General features: G+C 43.5%; 1 protein-coding gene and 1 long non-coding RNA gene across 3 annotated transcripts in view; one reads left to right on the top strand and one right to left on the bottom strand.

The window, feature by feature from the left end:
* The first annotated feature begins 850 nt into the window (after window positions 1-850).
* LOC132004024 (uncharacterized) lies at window positions 851-14,887 on the top strand. Its single transcript, XR_009400407.1, has 3 exons — window positions 851-957; window positions 13,641-13,901; window positions 14,038-14,887. It is a non-coding gene; the product is annotated as an uncharacterized LOC132004024 (long non-coding RNA).
* A 94-nt stretch (window positions 14,888-14,981) lies between these two features.
* Window positions 14,982-25,551, bottom strand: part of ABCA8 (ATP binding cassette subfamily A member 8) — a 68,720-nt gene continuing 58,150 nt past the window's right edge. For both annotated transcript variants that reach the window (XM_059380070.1, XM_059380069.1), the window contains exons 30-39: window positions 24,762-24,879; window positions 23,791-23,882; window positions 21,220-21,380; window positions 20,519-20,594; window positions 20,353-20,447; window positions 19,647-19,766; window positions 19,263-19,403; window positions 17,835-17,914; window positions 15,956-16,011; window positions 14,982-15,824 (exon numbers count right to left, since the gene is read on the bottom strand). In XM_059380070.1, coding sequence (XP_059236053.1) covers window positions 15,726-15,824; window positions 15,956-16,011; window positions 17,835-17,914; window positions 19,263-19,403; window positions 19,647-19,766; window positions 20,353-20,447; window positions 20,519-20,594; window positions 21,220-21,380; window positions 23,791-23,882; window positions 24,762-24,879 — 1,038 coding nt within the window. In that variant the 3' untranslated portion in view covers window positions 14,982-15,725. The remainder of the gene's footprint in view (window positions 15,825-15,955; window positions 16,012-17,834; window positions 17,915-19,262; window positions 19,404-19,646; window positions 19,767-20,352; window positions 20,448-20,518; window positions 20,595-21,219; window positions 21,381-23,790; window positions 23,883-24,761; window positions 24,880-25,551) is intronic.

The following is a 25,551-nucleotide window of genomic DNA, read 5'->3' as shown; positions in this document are numbered from 1 at the left end:
AAAAAAAATACATTGTGCCTTACGCAGAACTGGCAAAGCCTTTTATAGGTAGTGAGACATTTGAGCTTGCCTTTGGAGAAAACGTACAATTTGGAGAAAAGGAAGATCATCTAGTTAAGGAGAAGTGAAGGAGCATAAGAGCTCATAACAATTCTGCTGCAATATTAAAGACTGTTCTGAGTCTACAACAAAGCTAGAGCAGAACTCCTGGTTCTTATGCTAATGAAGTTTTAATCCAGGTGAGGAAAGAAAAAAGGGTCTTTAAGAAACAATTCAAGACCCCATATATTTCTTGGACAAAAGAAGTTCATTACTTAGTTGCACCATTCTGAAGGAAAGGCAGTTCTGATCCTAAAACAACCTTCTAAATGTAACTGTGGCAATAATAAGTCCTTTCCAAGACTGGTGACCCAATTCCGCCTTTTCCTACCTCCATCCTTCCGCCACAGCCACTTGGAAGGCATTTCGAGTTTCAAATAAGACATTTGAAAATGTCTCTTTGGTTCACGAGCTAAAAAGCCCATGTTCTGCATAAGAAAAGGATGGTCAGACCTTGAGTGTGATCTGGGTTGGGACCTGTGGCAGTATGGGAGCCAGCAAGCTGCCACGCAACAATATGGCGGAATGGAAAGGATCATTTCCCGTGCCCCTTTTAATCAGGGTTTGTTTGTTTGTTTTTTTGTTTTGTTTTTATTTCCGTAGTCTTTTTACCTGTATGTCTTCCCAGGGTGGATCCTTCAAGTGAGTTGTGACAGTAGTGACTGCTCAATCAAGTGTCTTCTCCAGTAGTATTTCATATTCAACAACATTTGCTCGAGACAAAGACAAAAAAGCCACGTCTACAACCTCAGTTGTGTTACATTCAGGCTGCACATATTTCAAGGAGTCGATGAATGAGGTTCATTACTGAAAAAAATTCACGATTGCCACATTTGGAAGAACACGGAACGATTAAAGGTAGGTAGGTGGTTAAATTCAGAGGATGCTGATACCAGGAATGTTGGTCATATGCATTTTAAAAGAAAGAGTAGCAAGCAGCAAATGAAATGCCTTTCCTTAAGGGATGCTCCAATGAGATTTGATCACATGACCTGAAGGCTCAACTAAGACCTAATTATATTACTACCTTCACACCTTCTAATATTGTTCTTACATTCCTTGATAAGAAAATGGCCTGATAGGCCATATTTTCTTGTTTGCAAAGCAAAACTCTCTTAACGTTAATTTTGAAGCCAAATGGAATGATTGTTTTGTTCAGCTCCCTGTTTAATGAGAGGGACATAAATTTAGATTTGCAAACTTTCAAATTGCCCAAATCAGCTGGAGATGTGGATATACTTATCAATTCTCTGCAACACTGTGAAGCAAGATATTAATAAGGAGAGCAGACCTCTGATGTTTCTAGCTGATGTCAGTTAGAGATTTTTAAATAGCTGCAGGGAAGTCAACAACTTAATGAGAACCATCATAAATATTTCATCTTCCCGGGGAGGGCGCAGCAGTAAATTCCCATCTCAGCAGAGAGATGAACAAAGTGTTCTCTGATTCGAGCAACAGGAATCATAGCAGAAGCCAGCCCCTTTCTTCCAAAGGGAGTTCAGAATGTTAGGGTTGCCTATCACTTTGGTCAGGCGTCAAAGGCCAAGTAGTTCACTTATTTCTTGTAAGATGGAGACAATATTAAACCACAATTGGCTTCTGAATCCAGCAAGACAGCCAGAGTCTTGTACTCTTCCTGTTCCTTCAACTCCCGAGAGAGTGGTTGATCATTCTCCAAATCTCACCCTTAACTGGATCCAAATATATTTTTAAAAGATTTTATTTATTTATTTGAGAGAGAGAGAGAGAGGGAGAGGTAGGCTTCCTGCTGAGCAGAGAACGACATGGGGCTGGAAACCAGGACCTTGGGTTTATGACCTGAGTCCAAGGCAGATGCTTACCCCCGAGTCACCCAGGGGCCCTTGGATTCAAATTTTACCAGGGGATCTTAACTGTGGATTGAGTTAGTGGTAGGTATTTTCTGTGCAACAAAGTAGCAGGTAAGATTGGCTAAGAGATACAAAGGAGAAAGAATGTATTAATAAGAAAGAAAATTTAAAAAATTGGTATTTAACTATTGCATAATAATTGAAGAAACTATATTTTATGGATGCTGGCAGGTAATTTATCAGGCAAAAACTAAAGATAGAGTTTAAGACAGATCATATCTGGTAGTAAAATTATTTTACTTATCTGCCCCAAATATTTGGGGCACTTTTTTTTAAAGTGATTTATTATTATTATTATTTTTTAATGCAAGGCTATGAATCCTCAAACATGTTTGCATAAGTAAAAAATAATTTTAAATGCATTTTTCTTTTAATTTAGGTTGAGAATTCAAAAATTGTATTTAATAAGATAGCATGTAAGATCTACACTCTCCTTCAATCTTATGGCCTGTGAGGGAAGAAAGATGGTGGAGGGCAGAAGGAAGAGGCATCCTTAGAAAACCAGCCCTTAAAATTATTTTTTGTCTAATTATAAAGTAGGACAGATTACACTTATTGTGAACTCCAGACTAATGTAATTCCAATCTATGTTTAAAATGTGATTATACAAATGCAGTGATCTGAAGGGGCACGTGCAGCCCAATGTTTACAGCAACAATGTCCCCAAAAGCCAAACTATGGAAAGAGCCTAGATGTCCAGCAACAGATGAATGGATAAAGAAGGTGTGGTATAATACATACACACACACACACACACACACACACACACACACAATGGAATACTGTGCAGCCATCAAAAACCTGAAATCTTGCCATTAGCAACAACGTAGATGGAACTAGAGGGTATTATGCTAAGCGAAATAAGTCAATCAGAGAAAGACAATTATCATATGATCTCCCTGATAGGAGGAATTTGAGAAACAAGACAGAGGATCATAGGGGAAGGGAAGGAAAAATGAAACAAGATAAAACCAGAGAGGGGGACAAACCATAAGAGACTCTTCACTTCAGGAAACAAACTGAGAACTGTTGGAGGGGAGGAGGGTGAGAGGGATGGGGTGTCTGGATGATGGACACTGGGGAGGGTATGTGCTATGGTGACCGTTGTGAATTGTGTAAGACTGATGAATCACAGACCTGTACCCCTGAAACAAATAATCCATTCTATGTTAGTAAAAATAAAAATAAAAAAAGAAAGTTTATGCTGGAAGAAAGTAAAAAAAAAAAAAAAAAATGTGATCATTGACATACTAACCAATGTGACTATATTGGATGGGATTGTTATGTCTCGTATAAGATGTTTCTGTTTTGTTTTGTTTAGTACAAACAGCTTTCAAATCTATTGCCCCAGTTAACAGAAAATACCCATACTGGTCTTTCTGGATCATGTCTCTCCTGTCTGTATATCCCATAGATGTTTTGTTTAAATCTTTGCCCTTGTATTAGTTGTGTCGATTAGGAAAGGAAGAATTCCCCAGCAATGGGGAACTCCCTGGAAATTTGTGTTTCTGGAGTAGAAGGCAGAGGTAGACACATGACAGAGAGAGTGAGCCCCACGGGACGACAAAGCCAGAGATATTTGGAGCAAAGGTGAGTAACACACCACGTCGATAAGCCCGGGTCCGGAGGTGATGGGTCCCGAGATGCTCCTTCAGAGAAATCAAGGCTGGAACATCCCTCAGAGACCAAGCAACCCTCCCCAGAACAAGCCTGATTTTTCTAGAAGGCGAGAATCAAGTCAGGGAGAGAATTAAAGGACAAAGCTTAATGACTTCAGTGGGGAAAAACTTAGGTCGACTGTAGCATAAACAACCCGCTCATAAGGAGAACAGATGTGGCTTCATCCAGTAAGTACCAAATGAGGTGAACAGCTTGCCAGCAGATGGAGTCAGGACCGGTCTCTCAGAAAGGCAGTGTCGGTCCCAACACATGCCAGCACCTCCGTCTTGTTGGGTCACACACTGACCTCTTCTCTCGGACATTCAGCAGTCTTGAAGCATGACCTGTCCTGCCCAAACGGAGGGTGCTGTGCAGGGTCAGCTTTCCAAAAAATCATCTGCTTTTTGGCCTTGGTTACTCTAGGTATTTCCTCCGAGGCTGAGGGCAGAGCACTGTTGTCGCTCCCACTTTCTCTTATAGCCCTCTCTGATCCACATGTTGGGCAAAGTTGCCTTTTTTTTCTATGTGCTTTTGATAGCTTTTAATTTTATTCCAGGATTCTTTCAACTCTTCCCGTTTACCAGTTGTTTCTGTTTTTTTTTTTTTTTTTTTTCTCATACTCCCTATTCATTTGTTTTTGCATCATTCTCATAATCTCTGAGGAGTCTGAGTGGGAGGGAAGGATGTAGTTATTCGTCTTGAGACAGAAATCTTCCATTTCGATTGAGATGGCAAATAACAAGGGCACCAAGCATCAGCCTCTTTCCGTTCTCCCCTCCCCCGACAAAGACTCCCCACCTTCTAGTATATTGGAGAAAGAATGGGCATATTGCTGGACATAAAGCCTTGACTGAACAATGGGAGTAGTCAAGGAAAGAAGTGTGAGGCCCCACTGTCCCCCTGTTGAAGCAGAACCTTGAGTCTGTGTGTGTCATCGCAAGACGGGATATTGAAAACTAGATTTACTCTGCGGCGGTATCAAGAACAAGCCAAACCAGGGCGCCTGGGTGGCTCAGAGGGTTAAGCCTCTGCCTTCAGGTCATGATCTCAGGGTCCTGGGATCGAGTCCCGCATCGGGCTCTCTGCTCAGCGGGGAGCCTGCTTCCCCACCCTCCCAACCCCCTGCCTGTCTCTCTGCCTACTTGTGATCTCTTCTGTCATATAAATAAATACAATATTTAAAAACAAAACAAGCCAAAGGATAAAATGCACTTGGTTTTAATTTATTTTTTTTTTTAAAGCTATGTTATGTAAGAGCCCCGGGGTTTGTTTTCCTTCCAGCATTTATCAACGATACAAAGGTTCCAATCTGAGCCTCTTTTTCTGATTGTAAAAGGCACAGAATCATTTTTAATGACCCAGTGACAGTTTCTCAGTTAGTTTAAAGCAAAAACAGTATTGCAGAGATTTTCTTTTATTGATTTTATATAACCTGAAGTTTGGGAAATGTTGGATTTCCCTCTTTACCTCGAATAGCTCTCATTTGGCAAACTATCCAAATTGTAGACTATCCCTCGTTGAAGGACGATCTCAATGTTTGGCTCGAAATGTACAGACATTGCAAGTTCGGATTTCAGGAGAGAAGGGGGTGGGGAAGGCCCCAGAGTATAATTTAAATAGGAAGTTGGAATTTAATAAAATTTTTAGTGATTCTGGAAGGTCTCAACAGTGTCATCACTGTGTCATTAAAGAGTGAATCAGAACTCGAAAAAAGTGGCCATCCACCTTCTCAACATGCAGGAAGCTATTTGAAATCCTGAGGAGGCTTCAAAAGCCATCAACATTGTGGTTTACAAGCACAACAAGGTAGATAGAAGCAGGTCTTCACAGAGGTCTGATTCATGTAGGGAATTATCACTCATTCCCTTAGGGATTTATCAGTTAATCTAAGGAATCAACCATCACACCATTTTGTCATTCTTTTCTCCACCATACAAAAAACATACCTAAAAGCACTAAACGAGAAAGTTTTCTGACATGAAGAGCCTCTATTTAGTGAATTTTGGGGGGTTCAGGATATTTTATTTAGGTATGGGAGAAAATCTCCTAGGAAGTCCAAATATTTAAAATCTTTAAACTGAAGATAGCTAATACTTGATACGGATCCAGAAGAGTGTGAAGATGCCGGAGTAGCAAGAAACAACAGACCACAAGAATAAACAGAACAGGAACATCCTGTGATAAATCTGATTTTTTTTCTGTGTGTTGAGGGATCTTTAGCCTCTCCTACTTTCACAGTTGCGGATCTTCTAGATGTCCTCTTCTGCGAAGCTTTGTCTTTTACGAGGCACGTGCTCCTTCCATGATAAGTCTGTCTTTTCCATTCCCTGAAGCATTGCTTGCTCAAAGCCAGCCATTTTTCTCATCCTCATGCACACTTCTTAAATTTAGTGATCTCTTCTTTTGCACATTACACTGAGAAAAACAGATGAAGGCAGGATTTGGCTGCCCACCATGGATGCCAAGTGGACCCATCTTCCTTCTCAATCCGTCCAGCAAAATGCTCCAGCTAGAGTCTTTGAACCCAGGGGAAATGAGGTAAAGAAATAAGGGTGGTAGAGACAGTCTTCTGTGGTGGCCGTGCGGGGAGTCCAGCAGCAGTGACCTCGAGAATCCAGTAGCTGTGGCCATTGCCGCGGATGTCAAGAGTCTTGCATTGATGGTGCTGGTAGTGTGACCTCAAATCAGATGGCTCCTGAGGAGTGACATTAGCTGTGATTTCCCTCTTGCCTAATCTCTGGTTCCTGACCATTTTCTGAGACAAGGTGTGTAGCTTTTCTAGAATTTCTGTGAGCTCCCAGGATCTTTACAAGTATCCCAGTATCTTTTACAGCTGCCAGATTTGATTTCTATTATTTCAGCCAAGAGTGTTAGGTAATCTACAGAACAATTCCTTGACTAAAGCTTTGGCTTGTGAGTGGGACCTTTCTCGAGTTTCTGGGGGTGGCACAAAACTAGGAATGTCCTTATCCATGAGTCATTGTAAAGATTAGTTAGCTTCTCCGCAGAAAGATGACAGGGTGTCCGTGGAATTCATTACCTTAATCCATGGCTTTTTTTCTATGAACTTCACTCTTTTGGCTAAAAGGCATTCAGGAAGGCAGAGGGGTGCACGTCCACTGACGCACGCTGGCTCCTGACTCCACCCAGGAAATCCTCAGGTGTAGACACTTCTATGCCTTTTCCTTCCCAAGGAGTCCGTTTCCACATCACACACACTCTTACAAAGTCCTCTCTGTCTTGCTCTGCAGGTCTATTGTGTATATTTCATACAGTGCACACCTGTCTCTACCTTACCCGCAGCCCCTGCTGGCTAGGTAGTCATGATTTGTAAGGAAGGATCATATCCCTTTTCCCCAGTTGCTCCAAAGCCACCTGAAAACCAGGATTGTGTGAGAAAAGAGGTAGCAGTGGGTCCCAGGATGGGGGAAGCATGCGGGCAGACCGCTGTTGGCTTTTTTTCTACCTATCATCTGTGCACTTTGAAGGTCAGACAACGATTTGAGCAGAAATTCTGCTCCAGGGCACCTGGAGCCTGTGAGGTGTCCTCCTTCTCCTGCCAGAGTTTTGTGTGAGTTAGGGGTTGCATTCAAAGTCCTAGGAAGCTCCCCATTTCCATCAGATTCACGTGTCCGCCAGTCACCCACACGTGGTGAGTTTATCTTCTCCCCTTCCTGTGGCTTGCTGACTTCAAGAATCTCTCTGTTATAATTCTAGCTTCCCAGAGTCCAGCTCCCTTCTTCCAGCAGTAGAATGGTGGGTCCTTGTGGCCAGCTCCAAGCTGAGCTCCGGGACCCCTCCATTCAAGGGCAATGCTGCAGGCTCTGCTGCCAGAGTGTATGCAGGAGGGATGACAATGTGTCTCACCTGGAGATGTTCAGGTAAGAATGCCACGCAGTTACCACTGTCCTGCCAGATCCAGGGGCACTTTTTTCAGGAGGGAAAGAAAGCATCACAGTTTGTTACCTTCCATCGATCATTTCCAATGGTACCTGCAAATGGTTGTTTCCAACAATTTTGTTCGGTTTTCTGCATGTTTTCTATAAAGGAAAATGATCTGCTCTATGATGCTTTTACTTGGCTTATGAAACCAGACCAATGAATTTCCACATAATGTCAAGTTCTCATATACCAACCAGTGTTTATGCTTTTTTCAGGAAAAAACAAAGTTTTTCTTAATAGAATGTCATCATTATGGACGTATTTTCTTACCTACCTACAAAAGCAGCTTATTTCCCCTTTGTTTTGTGGAATGTTCCAGGCTGAGATGGATGGCTCATTCCCCCAGAGGTATTGTGCAGCTGCAGTATTTCCAAGTATTTCATTTATTGTGAAACTTGGCTGGCCAGATTAGATGAATTCCTTTGAGATACAGCTGCTGCCATTTTTAATGGTGAAAAATTATTCCATTCCCTCTTAAGCCCATCTGCAGACATGGCATATCATTCTACATGTGCCTAGATTTTCATCCACCCATTTTCCTCCTCCTCCTGTGTGCTTTCTTGATTGCTCTTTTAGTTCTTCTGTTCTGTTACCCTTCTCCTAATAATCAGATTGTATTTGGTTCAGTGCAAGCTATCTCAACTCTTTCAATCGGTGTGACATGGTATGAATAATAAGTAAAAATAAATGAGATTATACTCAATAATTCAATAATTTTCTTCTAAAATTCTTGTACATTTAAGCTAAGAGGCACAGTCACTATATGGACACCTACCGTCTGTGCTTTCTGCATCGAATACTTACAAACATTTCAAGAGCATAAATCACTGACCAGAAACAAGTAAGCCCCTCCATCTATGTTTCTGAGTCTTTTAAAAACAAGTTCCCTTTACTTACCAAGTTCACTCTCACTGGGTTATTGCTGTTATGTGAAATGCAAAACAAAGAAACCATAATCATCTTGCCTAATTTGAGGACACCTCAATCCATCAGTTCAATCTCTTTGAGCCCTAATGGAGGAGGTAGAGTTCTAATATCCTGTTAGAACACTTCTCAACTTCGGTGGTAGTTCACAAATGGTATTAGAGGCTCTGAGAAAAGAATTGAGGTACTTGACTTGGTAGCTTCAAAGGCCTAAATGCAACATGGATCCATTGGGAAGGGCAGACAGCTTGGATCTCCATTTGCTCAAGGGGCCTGTGACATCACCACTAACTCTACAGTTGCCTGTTATCACAACTGAAAGCTGGGGAAGCAGTATTCCACCAAGACTTTACAAAAGTCTTGCCCAGAAGTTTAGAGAGTTTAGAGAAGTGTAGAGCATACGGTTGGGTCTTGACCATCAGAGGCAAGTTGCGTGGTGGTTTTGAGTGCAGAAACAATGCTAACATGGTTTTATCTTGAATTGGGGTATGTGTGCCAATTACTCATTCTCATTAATCTTAACAGCTTCATAGCTTCACAGACCTTCCCTGGTTCCTTGTATTCAAACCTTGCAAACATTCGTCCTTCCAGAACTCTGGCAAAATCTTCCTTAGTGCAGAAAATGGCAGATCAGCTCCCTGCCTCTCTAGTCTGGGGTCCCTTGGCACATCCCTCTAATCCCACAACTCATTTTCCTCCTTCTCTGTGTTCTTTACCAACATCTTCTTTCTGTCCTACTGGAACTTCTTGAAGGAGCCAGGCTCTTTACCAATCTGAAGCACAGAACACAGGTTCTTCATGACATCCCATTTTTTTGAATAACAGATTTACAGCGTAGAGGATCTGAAATCTGTGTTCACATAGAAATAGCCATTTCCCTACATCTGTCTTATAAGCCTCTCTGCTCTTTAAAATCCCTCTTCAGAGAAAACAAAAGAAATGGCCATTTACAAAGGGACCCACAGAGTGTCCAACAAGCACAAACTCAATGTGTCACTGCTTAGACAGCTGCAGCTAAATGACCAGCTGTTGTGGTTTACGGAATGGCCACACACCATGGCCATGGCCATTATACCAAAAATGGGCAAATAATCTTGAGTCCCAGGCTCAGGTCTGGAAAAATGGGCCCTGGGAACTTTTTTGGTCTCCCCTTCCCAATCTTCTTCCTTCAGTTCTCTAGGCAGTAAAATAATGATCTTACAGTTTATTGGTTTTGGTCTTGTCCAGATTGGAATGGGCACTAGGTTATTGAGTTTCATGACTCCCTACCACTCCACTTGCTTTTTCTTTCTCCACCTTGATGACTTGCCATATACCTCCTTCATCCTGTAGGACCTCACTTCAAGGACACCTTGAGGTTTTTTCTGCTTAAAACTTTATGCTCTCCAGCTGCCAGCAAGAGCCAAGAGTCAATTATACTCCTCTGCTCCCATTGTGGTTTTAGGTAATTATATTTGCCAGGCATTTATCATATTCTATTTTCATTCTGGATATATTAGAATCATCATGGGGGCTTTGGAACCAGACAAACTTGGGTTCAGATTCCAGCTCTGCCAAATATGGGATTATAGGTGAGTTACTCCAACTGGCAATCAGTTTTCTTCTGTGAAATGATAATAATTATCCTTTTAAGATTGTCATCTGAATGTCTGTATAGAGATGATTAATTAATACAAGTCCTCTTCCCTCCGCTTCCTGATAGTGTTTGACTTATTTTGCCATTCCTGTAAGTGTGTTGGTGTTTGGTACAGAAGGAGTTCCTAAGTACCTAGTTATTGAAGAAATGAATGAGAAGACCTCTAGGACAGTAGATTACATCTTGAAAGATTCATCTTGAAAGAAGCAGACCACCTTTCTCAACTTTGATCTATATTCCTAGCCATTAATTTTGTGGTTTTCATTGGTAATTCTTTTCTATTTCAATTGAATTTTCAAGTGTTATTGGTGGGGGGTGGGGTCTCAGAAGCTCACAGATTGTAATCAGTCACTGTTGCTCAAATGCCCATTGTCCTTTGGTCCAGAAATGTTCATGTTATTTTCAGCCACATACCTTATGTTGAAGTAAGAACAATCTGTCTCAGATAATTTCCCCCTTACTCTTTCAGATACTCTCCACTTCTCAGAGTACTCACCTGACATTTCCGGAGTGTGTAGTATGTACTGGGATTGGGGGATACAAAGACAAATGAAACATGGCCCTTTCCTTTTGTTGGGGAGGAAAATAAACCATTCCACAACATGCTTCTTTGGCAGAGGGATTATTTTGAACTGCTTATTTTTAAGAAACAGCAGACATAGGAGAAGCTCTGAAAACCAAGTAGAAGTTACCCTTTTGGAAGGGAAATTTACATTTTCAAGGGAATCTCCCTGTCTCTGCTTTCAGCTGGCACTTGGGGTATTGGCTTCGACCATTTCAGGGAGTTACTCAGTCTTCCTGGTATCTCTTGCTCTTTCTCTTTCTCTCCCCCCCCCCTTTTTTTTATTTAAATCCACCACTGCACTAAAATAAAATCCAATCTCTCTGTTCAGGCTTACAGACCCTCATAAGATGTGACGTCTGCCCACCACTCTGAGACTCCAGCAACATGGAGTCTTTCTGTTCCTTAAACACATCAAGATTGTGAGCGGGCTCGGGAGAGGCTCACCCTCTTCCCCAAATGGGCCCCTTCGGCCTGTGTATTATTTGGAGCTGAAGGCACTTGAAATGCTGTGGGCGCAAGAGAAACTTTTGTCTTCCCTTAACCATGCAGAAGAATCTAAATTGGCAGTGGGCATCTTTGCTATAATAAGGGTTATAAACAGAAATAACTTTCATCTTAGTGACCCATCTGCATGGTGGGCCAAACATTTAATTGTGAAACATCTGCTCTTCTTACCACCCTGTGAAGTGTGTTCTTGTCCTTTGAAATCCCAGATCCGTTCCCCCTTCTTTTTAGTTCAGAAGGACGTAAAGACCTCATTTTGCCTGTCTTTGGAATTTCCATGTCTCTGTGGATTCTCTATATGTATGCCTATTAAATTTGATTTTCTTCTGTGACTCTCTCTCATGTCAAGTTGATTCTTAGTCCAGCTAGAAGGACTTTTGAAGGGACATGAATCCCCAGCAGTTGTTCCTACCTCAGGACCTTTGCATCTACTTTTCCCTCTGCCCAAACTTCCTTCCCTCAGACATTCCCATGCTTGGCTCCTGATTGTCCTTCAGGCCTCACCTCAAACGCCTCCTCTTCAAAACTATCACCCTGACCACCCAATCTAAAGTAGCTCCCAGTTACTCTCGCTCACTATTTGTCCTTCTTTCTTGGAGAGTCTCCTTGCATTTGATACATTAAACTCCAGCATCTATTCCACCCTCCTTCCAGGGCACTTTCCAGTATTGTAGAGGCTGGAAATTTCTCCTCTCCTTCATTTCAGGGCAACCCCAACCAGTCCGGGGAGTCAGATTTCAACTCACCAGGATAATAAGAATTCTTGGTATTTTTCATGGTCTGTCCTCATGAGTGCCCCGACTGGTGGAAGCAGAGCAGCATCCGCCTCTCTAGAAACTGACTACAAGCGACCTCTCAATCCCCAAAGTGAGACTTAGATCACTCAGGCTTACAGGGGTTAAGACCTCAACTCTAGAATCTCTACTTAATTTAGGTGTGGTGCATTTTTCTTTTTCTTGGACATGAGGAGCAGGAAGAAGACACGAGTTTTAAATCACCAGAAGATCATAAGGCCATTTTGGAATTTATAGAGTGTAGAGTACTAAGCCTCCCCCCTTCAGAATGTTGCATTTCCTCTATGCGACATCATTGGTACTTAATTAGCCCTTCAAGTCTTACACAGCTGTGCATGTTCTTCTTGGATGAAGCAGACGAAGGGTATCTCCTGAGACACTTGGTTCCCACCATCTTAAAGTCATTGCATAATTTTCCTGATGTCTTCAGCATTTGTTATTCAACATAATGTAATACTTGACCTCTCTGGGATCTTGGAAGACAGTGCATTTTTTTTTTTCAATTGTGGGAAAAACTCTTCCCCACAGTTTTACTTCAACATTTTATGAAAGGCTCTATAAATGGTGTAGATCTGGATAAAAGGAGGGGAAACCAACAAGTGGGCTGGAAAGGAATCAAACACGGAAATCGGAATAAGACAGAGCTGGGGACAGGGGGACATAAGCCATGTCTTCAACATTTGGTTGAAGACCGAAGATACTGGTCCATTAGCTGGGGTATTGTTTCTACCAAGCCAATGAATTCACTTTAATTGAATGTTTCCCTTGAATAGTATTTTGCTGGATCTCTACACAACCGAAGGAAAGACAAAACGAACAACAACAACAACAAAAAAAAATCAAAGGAAGTCAGAAGGATGTTATAGGCTACCAGTGAGATGAGAAGGAAAGGGATGGGTAGAGTAAGATGGACCATAAGAAGCAGAATGATTTGTTTCTAGCACAGTAATGTTCCTTGTCTTCCATGGTCTGCACATATAATGGGCTGTTCCAGGTTAGGGGTAAAAACCACAGAGCTAGTCTGTGCTTATATTTTCTGGTTTCCCCACCAGCCTCAAAGGTGTCAACATCTGCCACAGGCTCACCATCATTTCATGCTTCACCATGCTCTGAGTGGCATGTGAAACAGCAGATGTCCTCTGCAGGTGTGTCAGGTGAAGACAACCCCCCCAGATGTTGGCCCCACACGAAACCACATGAAGAGCCAGCTGGCTTTTCCTGGCAAAGGAGAAAGTACAAATCTTAAGTTCAGGTTTGACAAGATTGTCCCTTTCATTGGTCCACAGCGCTGGTGGTCTGTAACGTCAAGGCTGGATGGATCCACAGGTTGAGTGAAAAGCTGCTTAGTCCTGAAATTCCTTCAGGAATTTCTCTCCATCCTTCAAGAAGTCTCTCCCACTGACCTCTCAGATAATAACTTCAAAGAAGAAAACAGAGCTACTTTGTATGATTTCTTTGGGTTGTGATGTGAAGTCTTCTACAGCTTGTTTGTTTGTTTTGCCTTTCTTTTGGCTATGTAGAGAGCCAACAAAATAGTATTCAAGGGAAACATTCAATTAAAGTAAATTGATTGACTTGGTAGAAACAATACCCCTGCTAATGGACCAATATCTTTATTTTTCAACCAGGTATAGGATGTCAAGGAGACATGGCTTGTGCCTGAAAATAAGTGTTTGGTGTTATGTACAGAAACCTGGGCTGGCCCTTCGGAAATGAGGTGAAACAGGTCCATGCTGATGTGTCCTTGAGAACTGAGGGCCTATAGGAGCGAGAGGGAGCCATCAGGGCAGGCGAGAGCTTCTTGGAGTCACTGATGCTGTTTACAGCTGGACAGCAGCTGGCGCTGTTACTGCGTTTGTCGCTTTGGGTTTTTGAGGTAACCCTCAGAGGTGGGTACTAGTAGCTCCATGCTGGGGACAGTAAACTAGGTGTGCACGGGTAGTAAATGGTAGACCCCAGACTATGAACACTGTATCACCCAGCAACAGTCGCTGAACTGAGTTTTGCTCATGTTTTTGTTCTTAGCTGCATCCCTCAACCACGCAGACTCTAAGCCAAGCGGGGGTGATGGCCCAGAGAGAATGAAGAAATGACCCAAGATGTTGATGGAGATGCGGGTTTATCGGTGGGAGCTTACGCACTGGGCATCCAGGAGCGGCAGCTGAACAGAGCATCCGCCACGGGGATCTACGGGCAGCAACGCTGTGGAGCATAGAACCCACTTCGCAGCTGCGCTCCTGTAACTTCTCCCCTTCCTGCATGGGCCGCGTTCCCAGGAGAGCAAAGCCTGCCCTCTGGATAGTCTTCGTTGCAAAGGAGCCCCTCCAGGTTGCCCACCCCCAGAACCCCAGACCTCACTGAACGCTGAACAGCATGTTCTTTTGCACACTCTGCCTGATGGGAATCCAGAAGGAGAATGGGATCCCTACCCTCTCAAGGTAGCGATTGAAGGCGCAGTCAGGGTTTGCTTGCACAAACCAGCCTGTGGGCACATACCACACGCCAGCCCAAGATGAGCAAAGGGACCTTGGGAAATGAGCGTGGGGGGGGGGGCAAGCTTTCCAGAACAGAATTTTCTGAACTGCTAAAAGTTACTGGAGTCTGAGAGGGTCAGGGATTCCATAGGGAAGAAAAGACAGGTAAAGTCAGAACTAGGGTGGGAGGCAATCATCTCCACCACTCAGAAAATCTTGTCTACATTTTATGCCTGGTAATCACACCCCGTATTTTTTGGAAAATAAAAAAAACAAAAACAAAAACAAAAAACCCAAAGCAACACTGTTCCAGGAAATGTCTGTTTGCCACCACCTTTAACTTCCTTAATCATCTGTGGTGTTTTCTTTCTTTACATTTGGCAACAGGTTGATGAAAGCAGTGAACTAGCTGTTATATCAGAACGTTTTTTCAATTTCATTTCAATGAATTTGTGAATAGGGAGGCCACTTTGTCAAGAAAAAGACACGTGAAAATACCTGAAATGGAAAATGTATTTCAAAACTGCACATATATTTCCCACCAACTTCATCATTTGACTTGTTACTATACGGATCAATATTCTTAGACCAAGTGGAAAATACCCACAAAAGATCAGTTAAAAAAAAAAAAAAACAGGCAACTCTAAAACCTTGATTTTAAAACACAATGAAAGTGGGACTTCATTGACTCACACACATTTTAAAAGTATAATAAATTCCTAATGGCAAGTGTCAGACTATGTCTATATTATTGATAGTGTTACCAGCAGATATGTTTTCAAATATATTGATATCAGATACTATGGTCAATGATGGCTTAATATTTTTAGCCATAAGAATATACATGGAAATCTATTTTAAAAAGTATGATTTTTTGACATGGTCCTTTAAAGTTCTTACTAAAAGATTAGCTTCACCGAGTATCAAACTTGTAGAAGAATAAATGTATGGACTTCTGAGCCTAGGTTAGAAAAAAGTATTTTAAGGTTTTCAGAAAAGTGGAAGCACGGAGACCCGCAGAGACACAGAAGCAGTGACTGGGAGGTGGGCTAAGCCACGTACCTCTGTCCACATAGTGGCTGCAATTGCCCAGCCCTTGCTCCTACTGTCCACTACAGGAAGAACCATGTCAGTGTTTATAATATAATATAATTCTGAAAATATGACATTAATGCTGTAAAAATAGATGTCTTCAAAAACAACCACAGGCTTGAATGGAAACATAGGCTATTTGGAGCTTCAAGGGTCTTCCTGTGGGAGAAGCTTCCACTTCACTGAAGGGTCAAGTTCTTCATCAAAGTCATCCAGCTCCTGCTCCTTGGAGAGCTCCAGGAAAACCTGAGATGGACAAGAAATGAAGAGAGAGAGAGGTCACCCTGCCTTCTGTCGCTCTGAGTGAGTGCAAGGCGTATGCACACGGTGTCCCTTTATAGTGCCCGGATGAAACAGAGTCACTCACACCGACCCACCTGCTCCAGTGTGGACTGGGAGAGGCTGTATTCCTCCAGGTCGAAGCTCTGTTTAACTGCAGAAGGACAGATGGACGTTAGGAGTTCATCTATTTTTATACCCAAATGGCCTTAGAAGTCAGCATACCGTACAAACAGCAATTTTTAAAAACATCTTAAATAAAAAAGTTTAGGTAAAAATGTTCCTGTTTTAAGTATGGCAATGCAGTTCGAAATACACCCATCCATTCACGTGGGTTTGGGGAGGAAAGTACGTATGCTGTGCTCATTTAGCACAGTGTTGGAGAGTTCTCCTTTCTTTCTTTCTTTTTTTAAGATTTTATTTATATATTTGACACAGAGAGAAGTCACAAGCAGGCAGAGAGGCAGGCAGATAGAGGGGAGGAAGCAGACTCCCCACTGAGCAGAGAGCCCGATGCAGGGCTCGATCCCAGGACCCTTGGATCATGACCTGAGCCAAAGGAAGAGGCTTAACTCACTGAGCCACCCAGGCGCCCCTGTGTTAGAGATTTCTATTTAAGGAGAAGACAGTGCTGAAAGGTTTCCTTCCCAGTACATGTGACCCAATTCTTCTGCGCATTCAGGTATAGCGGGGAGGAAGACACGTTTTGCAAAAGGGAAGCCCCAGAAGATTATCGAGAAAGATGTCTGAGGTTTCCTGGGGAGCAGATACCCTTTGCGACCCTCTTGCCATGGTGACCGCTTGCTTCTAACTGAGTTGAAAACCTTTCTCCTTGACCAGAATAGATGGGAAGGGTAGTCACAGCCCTGATAGGAGGCCACAGCCTGGATATGTCACCAACAGTACCAGGCCAGTACTGGTCACAGTGCCAGTCTGTGGAGTGTTGGTGTGATCACATGGTCCAGAAAGTTGGGGTGCTTGGCTCAGAGAATGGCAACAGGGTGTCACTGGGACCATGAATGCTGTTGGCAGGAGTACAAAGAGTCTTCTAGAACCAGGACACTTGACTCTCTTCCCCAGGGAAGGTGACAAGCAAGAAGAAAGATCATTGAGTCATGACAATGGAAAAAACATAGAGGGAGGGAGATCTGGCCAGCACAGTTAGTTCAGAGAGGCAGTTAACGGGCTCAGGTGGCAAGACAAACAGGAAGCCGTAATGGCAGACACAGTGTGGTCATATGCGAGATGCAACAGACACAGGAAGATTGTTTTAATGACCAGACAGGAGGCCAGTTTCTTCATACACAACCTAAAGCCATAAAGTAATGTACAAGTCCCTATAAAATTAAATTGTAAATATGCATCATGCATCAATGTTCCCAAAGAAAGTATTCTCTTTGAATGCTTACAGGACTTAATTTTGACTTAGGTTTTCCATATAGATATATGGAAATATATATATATATATATATATAGATAGATAGATATAGATAGATAGATAATACATATAATATATAGATAATACATATATCTATATGGAAAACCACCACCAAACAAAAGTAAAATCATTCCCATTACCCCTCTGCCCATCAATACCCCAACATTGATTTTTGTGCCCCTAAAATTCAACTGAAGATTTTTAACTTTAAAAATTAATACCTTAGAGGTGCCTGGGTGCCTCAGTCAGTTAAGGATCTGACTCTTGAATTTAACTTGGGTCAGATTCTCAGGGTTGTGAGATGGAGCCCCATGTCGGCTCTGTGCTCTGGAGGGCATCTGCTTGAGATTCTCTCCCTCTCCCTCTGCCCCCTCGTTCTCTCTCTCTCTCTCTCTCTCTCTCTCTCAAAATAAATAAGTAGACAAAATCTTTACAATAAACACCTGAGTTCACATTCCATTTCTGTCAGGCTGATAGATTAGTCTATAATCTGGAATTATCTGCTTTCTGGGATTTATTTCCAAGTTTATGGCTCTTACCCTTCTCCAACATGAAGAAAGCTTGTGCTAAAGGTCGTACGTCTTCCACTGGCAGTTTATAGACCATCACAGAGGAGTACCTACGGGGAGAGGAGCAGGGCTGAGGCTGATGCCGCCCCGTGTAGGGACAGGTGGGCTGCCATCCTGTCTCTGGTTGTTATCCTGGTAAAGAAGAGTCAGTGTGGGGCAGGCAAAATGCCCAGGGTGAGGCGGTTCACAAGGAGATCCCAGGGGTGGGAGAGGCTCCTGTCCTTGGCTCCTGGGATGGAGAGGGCAGATGTAGTGTAGATGAAACACAGACCCTTGCCAAAGTTGTCTGCTACCTTCTCTTTTCAGCTGAACAATTGCTTCTCCAGCTTCATCTTCCACCAGGGACCGAAGCCCTCTCGTTTCTTAAAGTCACTCTGCGCAGGTGGTGGTCTAAGTTTTTTCTACAGAGAACCTTACCTCTCCAAACAGGTCCCATGCTACTCCAACTACTTTCCTGATTTAGGACGATATTGTTGAGTCTCCGATGAGGACTGGAAATCACCAGGAATTTAGCACCAAATAATGTTCAGCAACAAGTTTTTAAAAACAATTTGTTTGCCAGATTAACAGTTGTCCTTTTATCATTTGAAAATCAGGAAGATTTCGATTTCATTTCATCAAATACTATTTCCTCCATGTATGGGGTGATCATTCTCATCTGTTCTGCTACTCCCTGTGCTTTTATGACCTATTTCTGTTCAGTCATGGGCTGTGCACTAAGGTATACTATGGCTTCGATAGTTATACTCCATGTAGAAATACATTTTCCCACCATATCGTTATGACTTCTTTTACTCTTTTCAGTTTTCTCCCCTAACTCCTACATCATATGTCTTCTACAGTAAATTCTAGATGTTAAAAATGATCCTAAAATTGATCTTTGAGTTTTATTGTTTGATTTTCCTGAGAACTACCCCATGACCAGACTGTGAATAAAATTGGACGTGTTAATAGATTTGAAAGAAAATAATTAGCTTTCTGTCCTACCTATGCCCCTGGTTATATTTGTCATGTGACCTAACTTCTCAGTTTCCTATGCTTAAAGATAAGAGCCAATTCCATTTATTAAGGTCCTTGTAGGGTCCAGACTCTCGTAATGCTTTTTTTGAAATAATCTCATCTTTCACTGGAAAAACAGTATCTACCATGGAAAGTCAGTGAGGATTAAACAAGATAGCGCGAGACCAGGCAGCTAGTAGGACCTGGCAGCTAGTAGGACCACCACACATGTTACCCCTGATTTTCCATCAGCTCCCCTCTTTAATTTAGTTTCTGCAGTATCCATATCTTTTAGGTTTCCTTTTGGGCTAAATGTGCACTCTACTGAGGACAAATGCATGAAACCCACAAGGAAAAGTTGACATTAAGTACCAGATCAAACCCAGCATCCATCTTTACCTTTCCTGCCGGGCAGCCCGGGGAAAAACCCTCAGAATTTCCTGATGGAGGCTCTCCCTCTGTGCCAGGGTCTTCACCTTCATCTCCAGCAGGTAATTCTTGCCAAATTTACTCTTCAGGTGTTGGATGGAACCGATACATCTGAAGGTCAAGGAGCATGAGGTTGTCACCGAGAGGGGAAAGAGACGGGACACACAATGTTTGGGACTTTTGCCGTGAGGGCTGTCTCCAGGGCGTCACTGTTAGACCCAGATACAGCAACCACAGCCGCACTGGGCACAAACTCTTCCCGCCATATACCTGTGCATGTGGGGTGGGGGAACTTGGGGGGATGGGAGGGTTGGGGGGGGAGGGGGCAAGTGTGTAGGCGGGGACATCCCCCACCTCAGCTTCCCGGAAACCATGATGGCCACGCGGTCACACACAGCTTCAGCCTCTGCCATGTAGTGGGTTGTCAGGAGGGCGCCCCTCTCTGTGTCTTTAACGGTGGCCCGGATCGCCTGCCTGCATCGTCAAAAGACCATTTGCAATTAAGAAAGCCTTCTAATTAATCACAAATGGGTGGAGAAAAGAATTTCTAACCGGCATGCATTGTGAGTAATAAGCAAAAGGAGCTCAAGCAAAGGACGACCTTTGAGAGAAGGCAGGTGGATGAGGAAAGGTGAGCCACATAAGGGCCGGTGAAGGCAATGGGGAAGCCGTCACCGAACACGGAGTTTCTCACGAGGTTGTGTTGAGAGAGAAATGCTGAGCAAGAGATTGTTCCTGAGCCAAGGAACAAAGAGACAGAATTCAACCACTGAGGTGTCACAACCTAGTAGGAGAAAATACATAGTCCTACTGACACTGAGTGTGTCTCGGTCCTGCCAATACTTGCTTTTAGTTCAATGGTGAAATATTACCAGGGAGAGGGTTTGGGCTTGTTCTGCCAAATATTGTACTATGTACAGTATTAATGATCCTGAGAGGTGGTCTCCTTGCCACTCCCCCATTAAGAAGCAGTTTAAGGGACCATTTTTCCACAAGTAAAACAATTCACAAATTTCCTGCAAGGCGTGGGGGCTGGGCGTGACTGGGTAGAGCCCCTCACCACATTTGCAGCTGCCCCTCGGGGTCCATGCCGGTGGAGGGCTCGTCCAGAAGCACCACCGACGGGTTTCCCAGGATGCTCAGTGCGAAGCAGAGCTGCAACGAGAGGGACAGCGAGTCTGGCACCGACCTGGGGTGCGCAGAGTGACGCCCAGCCCCCCTCTTACCTTCCTCTTTATTCCCACGGATAAAGCCTTCACAGGCTGCTTCAGCTGGTCCTGCAGCTTGAGCGCATCTGCCAACCTGGAGGAGACACAGTGGAGCTTTACAGCAAGGAAGCTGGCGGGAGGGCGGATCCCGCGGCACAGGGATGGGGAGCAGAGCTCAAAAATGCAGTTTGGAAAATAGATACCAGGCAATTAAAAAAAAAAAAAGGTTTTATTTATTTACTTGAGAGAGAGAGAGAGCATGGGACAGAGGGAGAGGGAGGAGCAGACTGCCCGCTGAGCAGGGAGCCCAACGTGGGGCTGGATCCCAGATCGTGACCACAGAGAAAGGCAGCTGCTTAACGGACTGAGCCACCCAGGTGCCCCAATTCCAGGCACTCTTAAACAGGCTGGTTTGATCCCTCCAGATGGATAGCTTTTCCTTTTAAAAGACTCAAAGCCCATTTCATGATTTCTAAATAGGTCTCTGATAAATACTTTACACTTAAATTTTAGGATTTTTGATAACTTTCACCAGTGGCTACTATTTTTATATTTACTATGAGAAGAAAATTAACACTCTGAAGTCCAGGAAACCAGTTTCTAGCAGGGAATCTACGCAGTGTGATCTGGGTCAGAATTCAATCTCCTGTCTTGGACCGGTGGTGAAGCTCCTCACCCCCAACACCTGTAGGTAGAGAACAGGTGTGACTCCCACCTACCTGGCGATGGTGACTGCTGCATCCACTTTCCTCAGCCCTTTGATGGCAGCAAACACCTCCAGGTGCTCCTTCACAGTCAAACTGGGCCACAGCACGTTCTCCTGGGGACAGTACCCCAGAAAGCCTGGGGAGGCCTCGCCATTGCTGCCTTTTAGTAGCACCTGCAGGGAAAAGTTCCCTCTCAGCCCCTGCCCTCTGGGTTTGTTTGTCCTGCACTTCTCAGCGGCCTCTTTCTCTTTACAAACCTAGAAAAACTAGAGGCTCTTTAAGTCCTAATTGGGCTGAGTAATCTATAATCATTCTTGCTGGAGAGAGGTTGTCAGAGAGTAAACACATGAAAACAAATGTGTGTGCACCCTCTAAGCTGAAAGATCAAGAATCTTGCAAATATGTCTTGCTATCGCAGTCAACAGATTATATCTATTTTTTTCAAAAGATTTTATTTATTTGTCAGAGAGAGAGAGAGAGGGAGAGAGAGCGAGCACAGGCAGACAGAATGGCAGGCAGAGGCAGAGGGAAAAGCAGGCTCTCTGCTGAGCAAGGAGCCCAATGTGGGACTCGATCCCAGGATGCTGGGATCATGACCTGAGCTGAAGGCAGCTGCCTAACCAACTGAGCCACCCAGGCGTCCCTATATCCATTAAAACACACACACACACACACACACACACACACACACACACACACAGAGTCAGGAAAGAAGTCTATGAATTTATGAACATAATTCCTCACTGTTGAACGCACTCAGTGAGTCCATGTTTTCTGAGCACATAACAAATGTGCTGTCTGCTTTGGATGCAATGGGAATGGATTAGCCAGCACCCTTGTTCCTTGCGAGTTTTCCTTCTGTTGAGCAAACTGGACAATAAGCAAGTAGGAAAATGAGAGGCTGGAATACAGACAGCTCCTAAGTGATGATGTAAGGGAAGTAGCCAGGATGCTGGGGGCGGGGACTAAGAGGATCCTGGGGGCGGGGACTAGCAGGATGCTGGGGGAGGAGACTAACTAACATCACTAGGGAGGATGATCAGAAAGGGCCCTTCTGCTGAGGGACCACTAGAATGACAGGGCACCTGCCTTGGAAAAAGCCCAGATGAAAGGAATTTGGAGCAGAGCAAAGCCCTGTGTTGCAAAGAATCTCCATCTGTTCTTAGACCCAAGGCAAAGCTGGAGGCCCGGCTCAGCATTGAGGAAGGGATGTGACAATCAGCCCCTTGGGAGGAGCCAGGGGTTTCGGGGAGGAGGGTACTTCAGCCTTAGTACAGTAAGAGGTTGTTGAAAATATTGAAGTAGGACAATGATGTTGTTTATAAAGATCACAAACTGCTGATCTGATTAAAGCTAGTTTCATGACACCCAGAGTTCACTTTGTTAAATCAAATCTTACTTACCTTTTAAATAGTTCATTACCATATATCTATGAACAGCTACACCTTTTTTTTTTTTTTTTTTTTTTTGGCCCATGCTGAATGAGAACTAAAATAATGATTTAGGGTCCAGATGGTGATTGAATTAGAGCATGGTCTCCATTGAGCTCAGTTAGGTCTGAGTGAGACACCAACATCCCTGAGTGTCCCCGATCACTGTCCCATGCTCCAATCTTGGCTTCGGAGAGGTGAAGATTTATTTTCCCCTCCCTCTTTGGTGGGATATTTGTCAATCACATTCCTGGAGGTCTTTTCCCTTCCGGGCTTGAACACCACCCCACCTCCCCTGGTGTGTTTCCACAGACCTCTGCCTTATATTCCGAGTTCCACAATCCCTGGACATCCTTTCTGAAGGAGCTCTTCAAGTTGTCTATTTTATGCCACAGAGTTTGGGGGAGAAATAGGTTCTCTATACCTGATGTTGTCTCTCTCTTTACTAAATCTGAGCTCTTTTCCTGGTGTCTGGCCACCTTCTGCAGGTCAAGTGCATGTATGACTCAAGTTGACTTCATGTATATCCTGTTGCTCAATTTTGAGTCATTCTTTGAAAAGACTCCCAAGACAGAGTGTCTTTCTACAAAAAGACATGTCTCAGTATCCAAGCACTTTGTGGAGGACAATGAATACAATTGCTTAATAAAGGTTTTCTTTAAAAATTTTAATTAAATTAATTTTAATTTAAAATTAAAGCATTACCTACTGGGAAAACAATGCCCATTGAAAGGACAAATCCTGTAGGTCAACTATACTCCCATTAAAAAAAACAATCAAAATCAAAACTGTAATATGTTATACTGCACTCACTGTTAACACATGGAAACAGATAGTTTGCCAAGAAAAAAAAAGTACAAATCCGTGCGTTTTAAGGCACGATAACTAAAGCTTGTATAGAGTCTGATGTTGATTTCTGATCAGATATAGGACATTCTCTCTAGGTGTCTTTGAAGGCATAAGTAATTATTCCCTGCCAGTGATTAATTTTTCTATGTATGAATATGTTCATTTTGTGAATGTGTTATTCTGCGACTTTAACTACTTCTGTCATCTAATGATTAAATGAGATTTGCTTTTTACAAAGTTTTCCCATCTTACAGGTTTATTCTGAGCACCCCAAGCTAGCACATTCTCCACACAACTCACCCACCTGTCCAGCACTTGGTTTCGTGTCCGCAGTTATCATCCTAATGGATGTGCTTTTACCAGCGCCATTGTGCCCTAATAATCCTAAAACCTCACCTGAAAAAAAAAATTGGTTACACTTAATATGAATTGACTTCAATAGTAAAATTAAGAATAAAACATTGTCTGAGGTCTTGCTACAAGGCAGGTGTTGTGCTCTGTGCTTTATATATGGAAATATGGTATCTCATTGACTCGTCAAGCCTGGGAGGTTGTTATCATAACCCCTGCATATATATCCCAGGACAGCTCTCAGAGACAAGGTTAGCTGCCCACGCACGTCACACTGACGGGCATGGGTAAGGCCACTCTTGGAAGCCACTGTGTCAGACTCTGTCTCCTGTGACCCTAAACACCGTGGGATAATGACACAGAATGAGGTCATCTCACAGCTGCTGGTTAAGCCTTCCAACTGAGCTGGCACAACCCCAGCTCATTCTCTTATGAATTGAACAAAATAGGAATTCAGTCATGCCCGTGAAATAGAAATATGGCTTCAGTGGTTTGATTTAATAGAGTGCTTGCAGTTTCCATGTCGATGTCACTCTGCCCCATCCATGGGGTGAGCTGGTTAATTTACTTAGAAATGGGACATGTAGGGGCACCTGGGTGGCTCAGTGGGTTAAGCATCTGCTTTTGGCTCGGGTTATGATCCCAGGGTCCTGGGGTCAAGCCCCACTTTGGGATCCTTGTTCGGAGGGAAGCCTGCTTCTTCCTCTGCCTGCTGCTCACCCTGTTTGTGCCCTTTCTCTCTCTCTGTCAAATAAAGAAATAAAATATATTTTTTAAAAAAATAAAAGAAATGGGACGTGTAAAGGGGGCTGCTGATGGTCATGTGCTGCTGGGTCCCTGTGTGAAACTAGGAAATGATTCTCATCAAGACATAAAGCTCACGAGGGCCCCAAGCCAACAGGGGAAGGGCCACGGGGGTCAAACCTTTTCTAACACAGAAAGAGACATTTCTTGTGGCGATTTTCTTCTTCCTCTTGGAAAGGCAGCATTTCCTCTTCTCTGCATATTCTTTGCGGAGGCAGCTGGCGATGATGACCGGTTTCTGTAAGTGATGAGAAAATCGTATCAGACTTTAATTCTCTCCATGAACTTTGAAGCTCTGTCTTCCCACTGGCACGGCCCCTCATGGCACAAGACATGCCATCACAGAAGACCTTCCATAAGGGGACACGTTTCCTGGCCATTCTCCAGTCCTGGTCCTCAGTCTTGGAGAGAAGAGATGGTCATTTTCCCCTCCTACCAATGCAGTTACTCAGAAGCACAGTATTTGGTATAGAACAGGAGGAAAGAGACTTGGAGAGGTACTGAGTTCTGTTCTAAGGACAAGGCAACCAGCTGCCAATTAGACTTTGCTGTGCAGTCCATACAGTGCCATTATCCAAGGAACAGTGCTAATGTGTCACTTTGTTCCCATTCTAAAATTCACAAGTTCTGGGGTGCCTGGCTGGCTCAGTTGGTTCACCATCTGCCTTCAGCTCAGGGTCCTGGGATCGAGCCCTGCCTCAGACTCCCAGCTCAGCAGAGAGTCTGCTTCTCCCTCTCCCTCTGCTCTGCCTCCCCTCCCCGAACCCCCACCCCCCAACTCTGGCCTGTGTGCTCTCTGTCTCAAATAAATAGATAATAAAATCTTTGAAAAAGAAAATAAAGTTCTTTCTTGGGTTTTGCAACTTCAGTGGTACTCCACTTCTTGGCTTTTATTCCAAGAACGACAAAC

Source organism: Mustela nigripes, chromosome 16, assembly GCF_022355385.1.
Source record: "Mustela nigripes isolate SB6536 chromosome 16, MUSNIG.SB6536, whole genome shotgun sequence".
NCBI classification, from domain to species: Eukaryota; Metazoa; Chordata; class Mammalia; order Carnivora; family Mustelidae; genus Mustela; species Mustela nigripes.
This window is presented reverse-complemented; position numbering and strand designations above follow the sequence as displayed.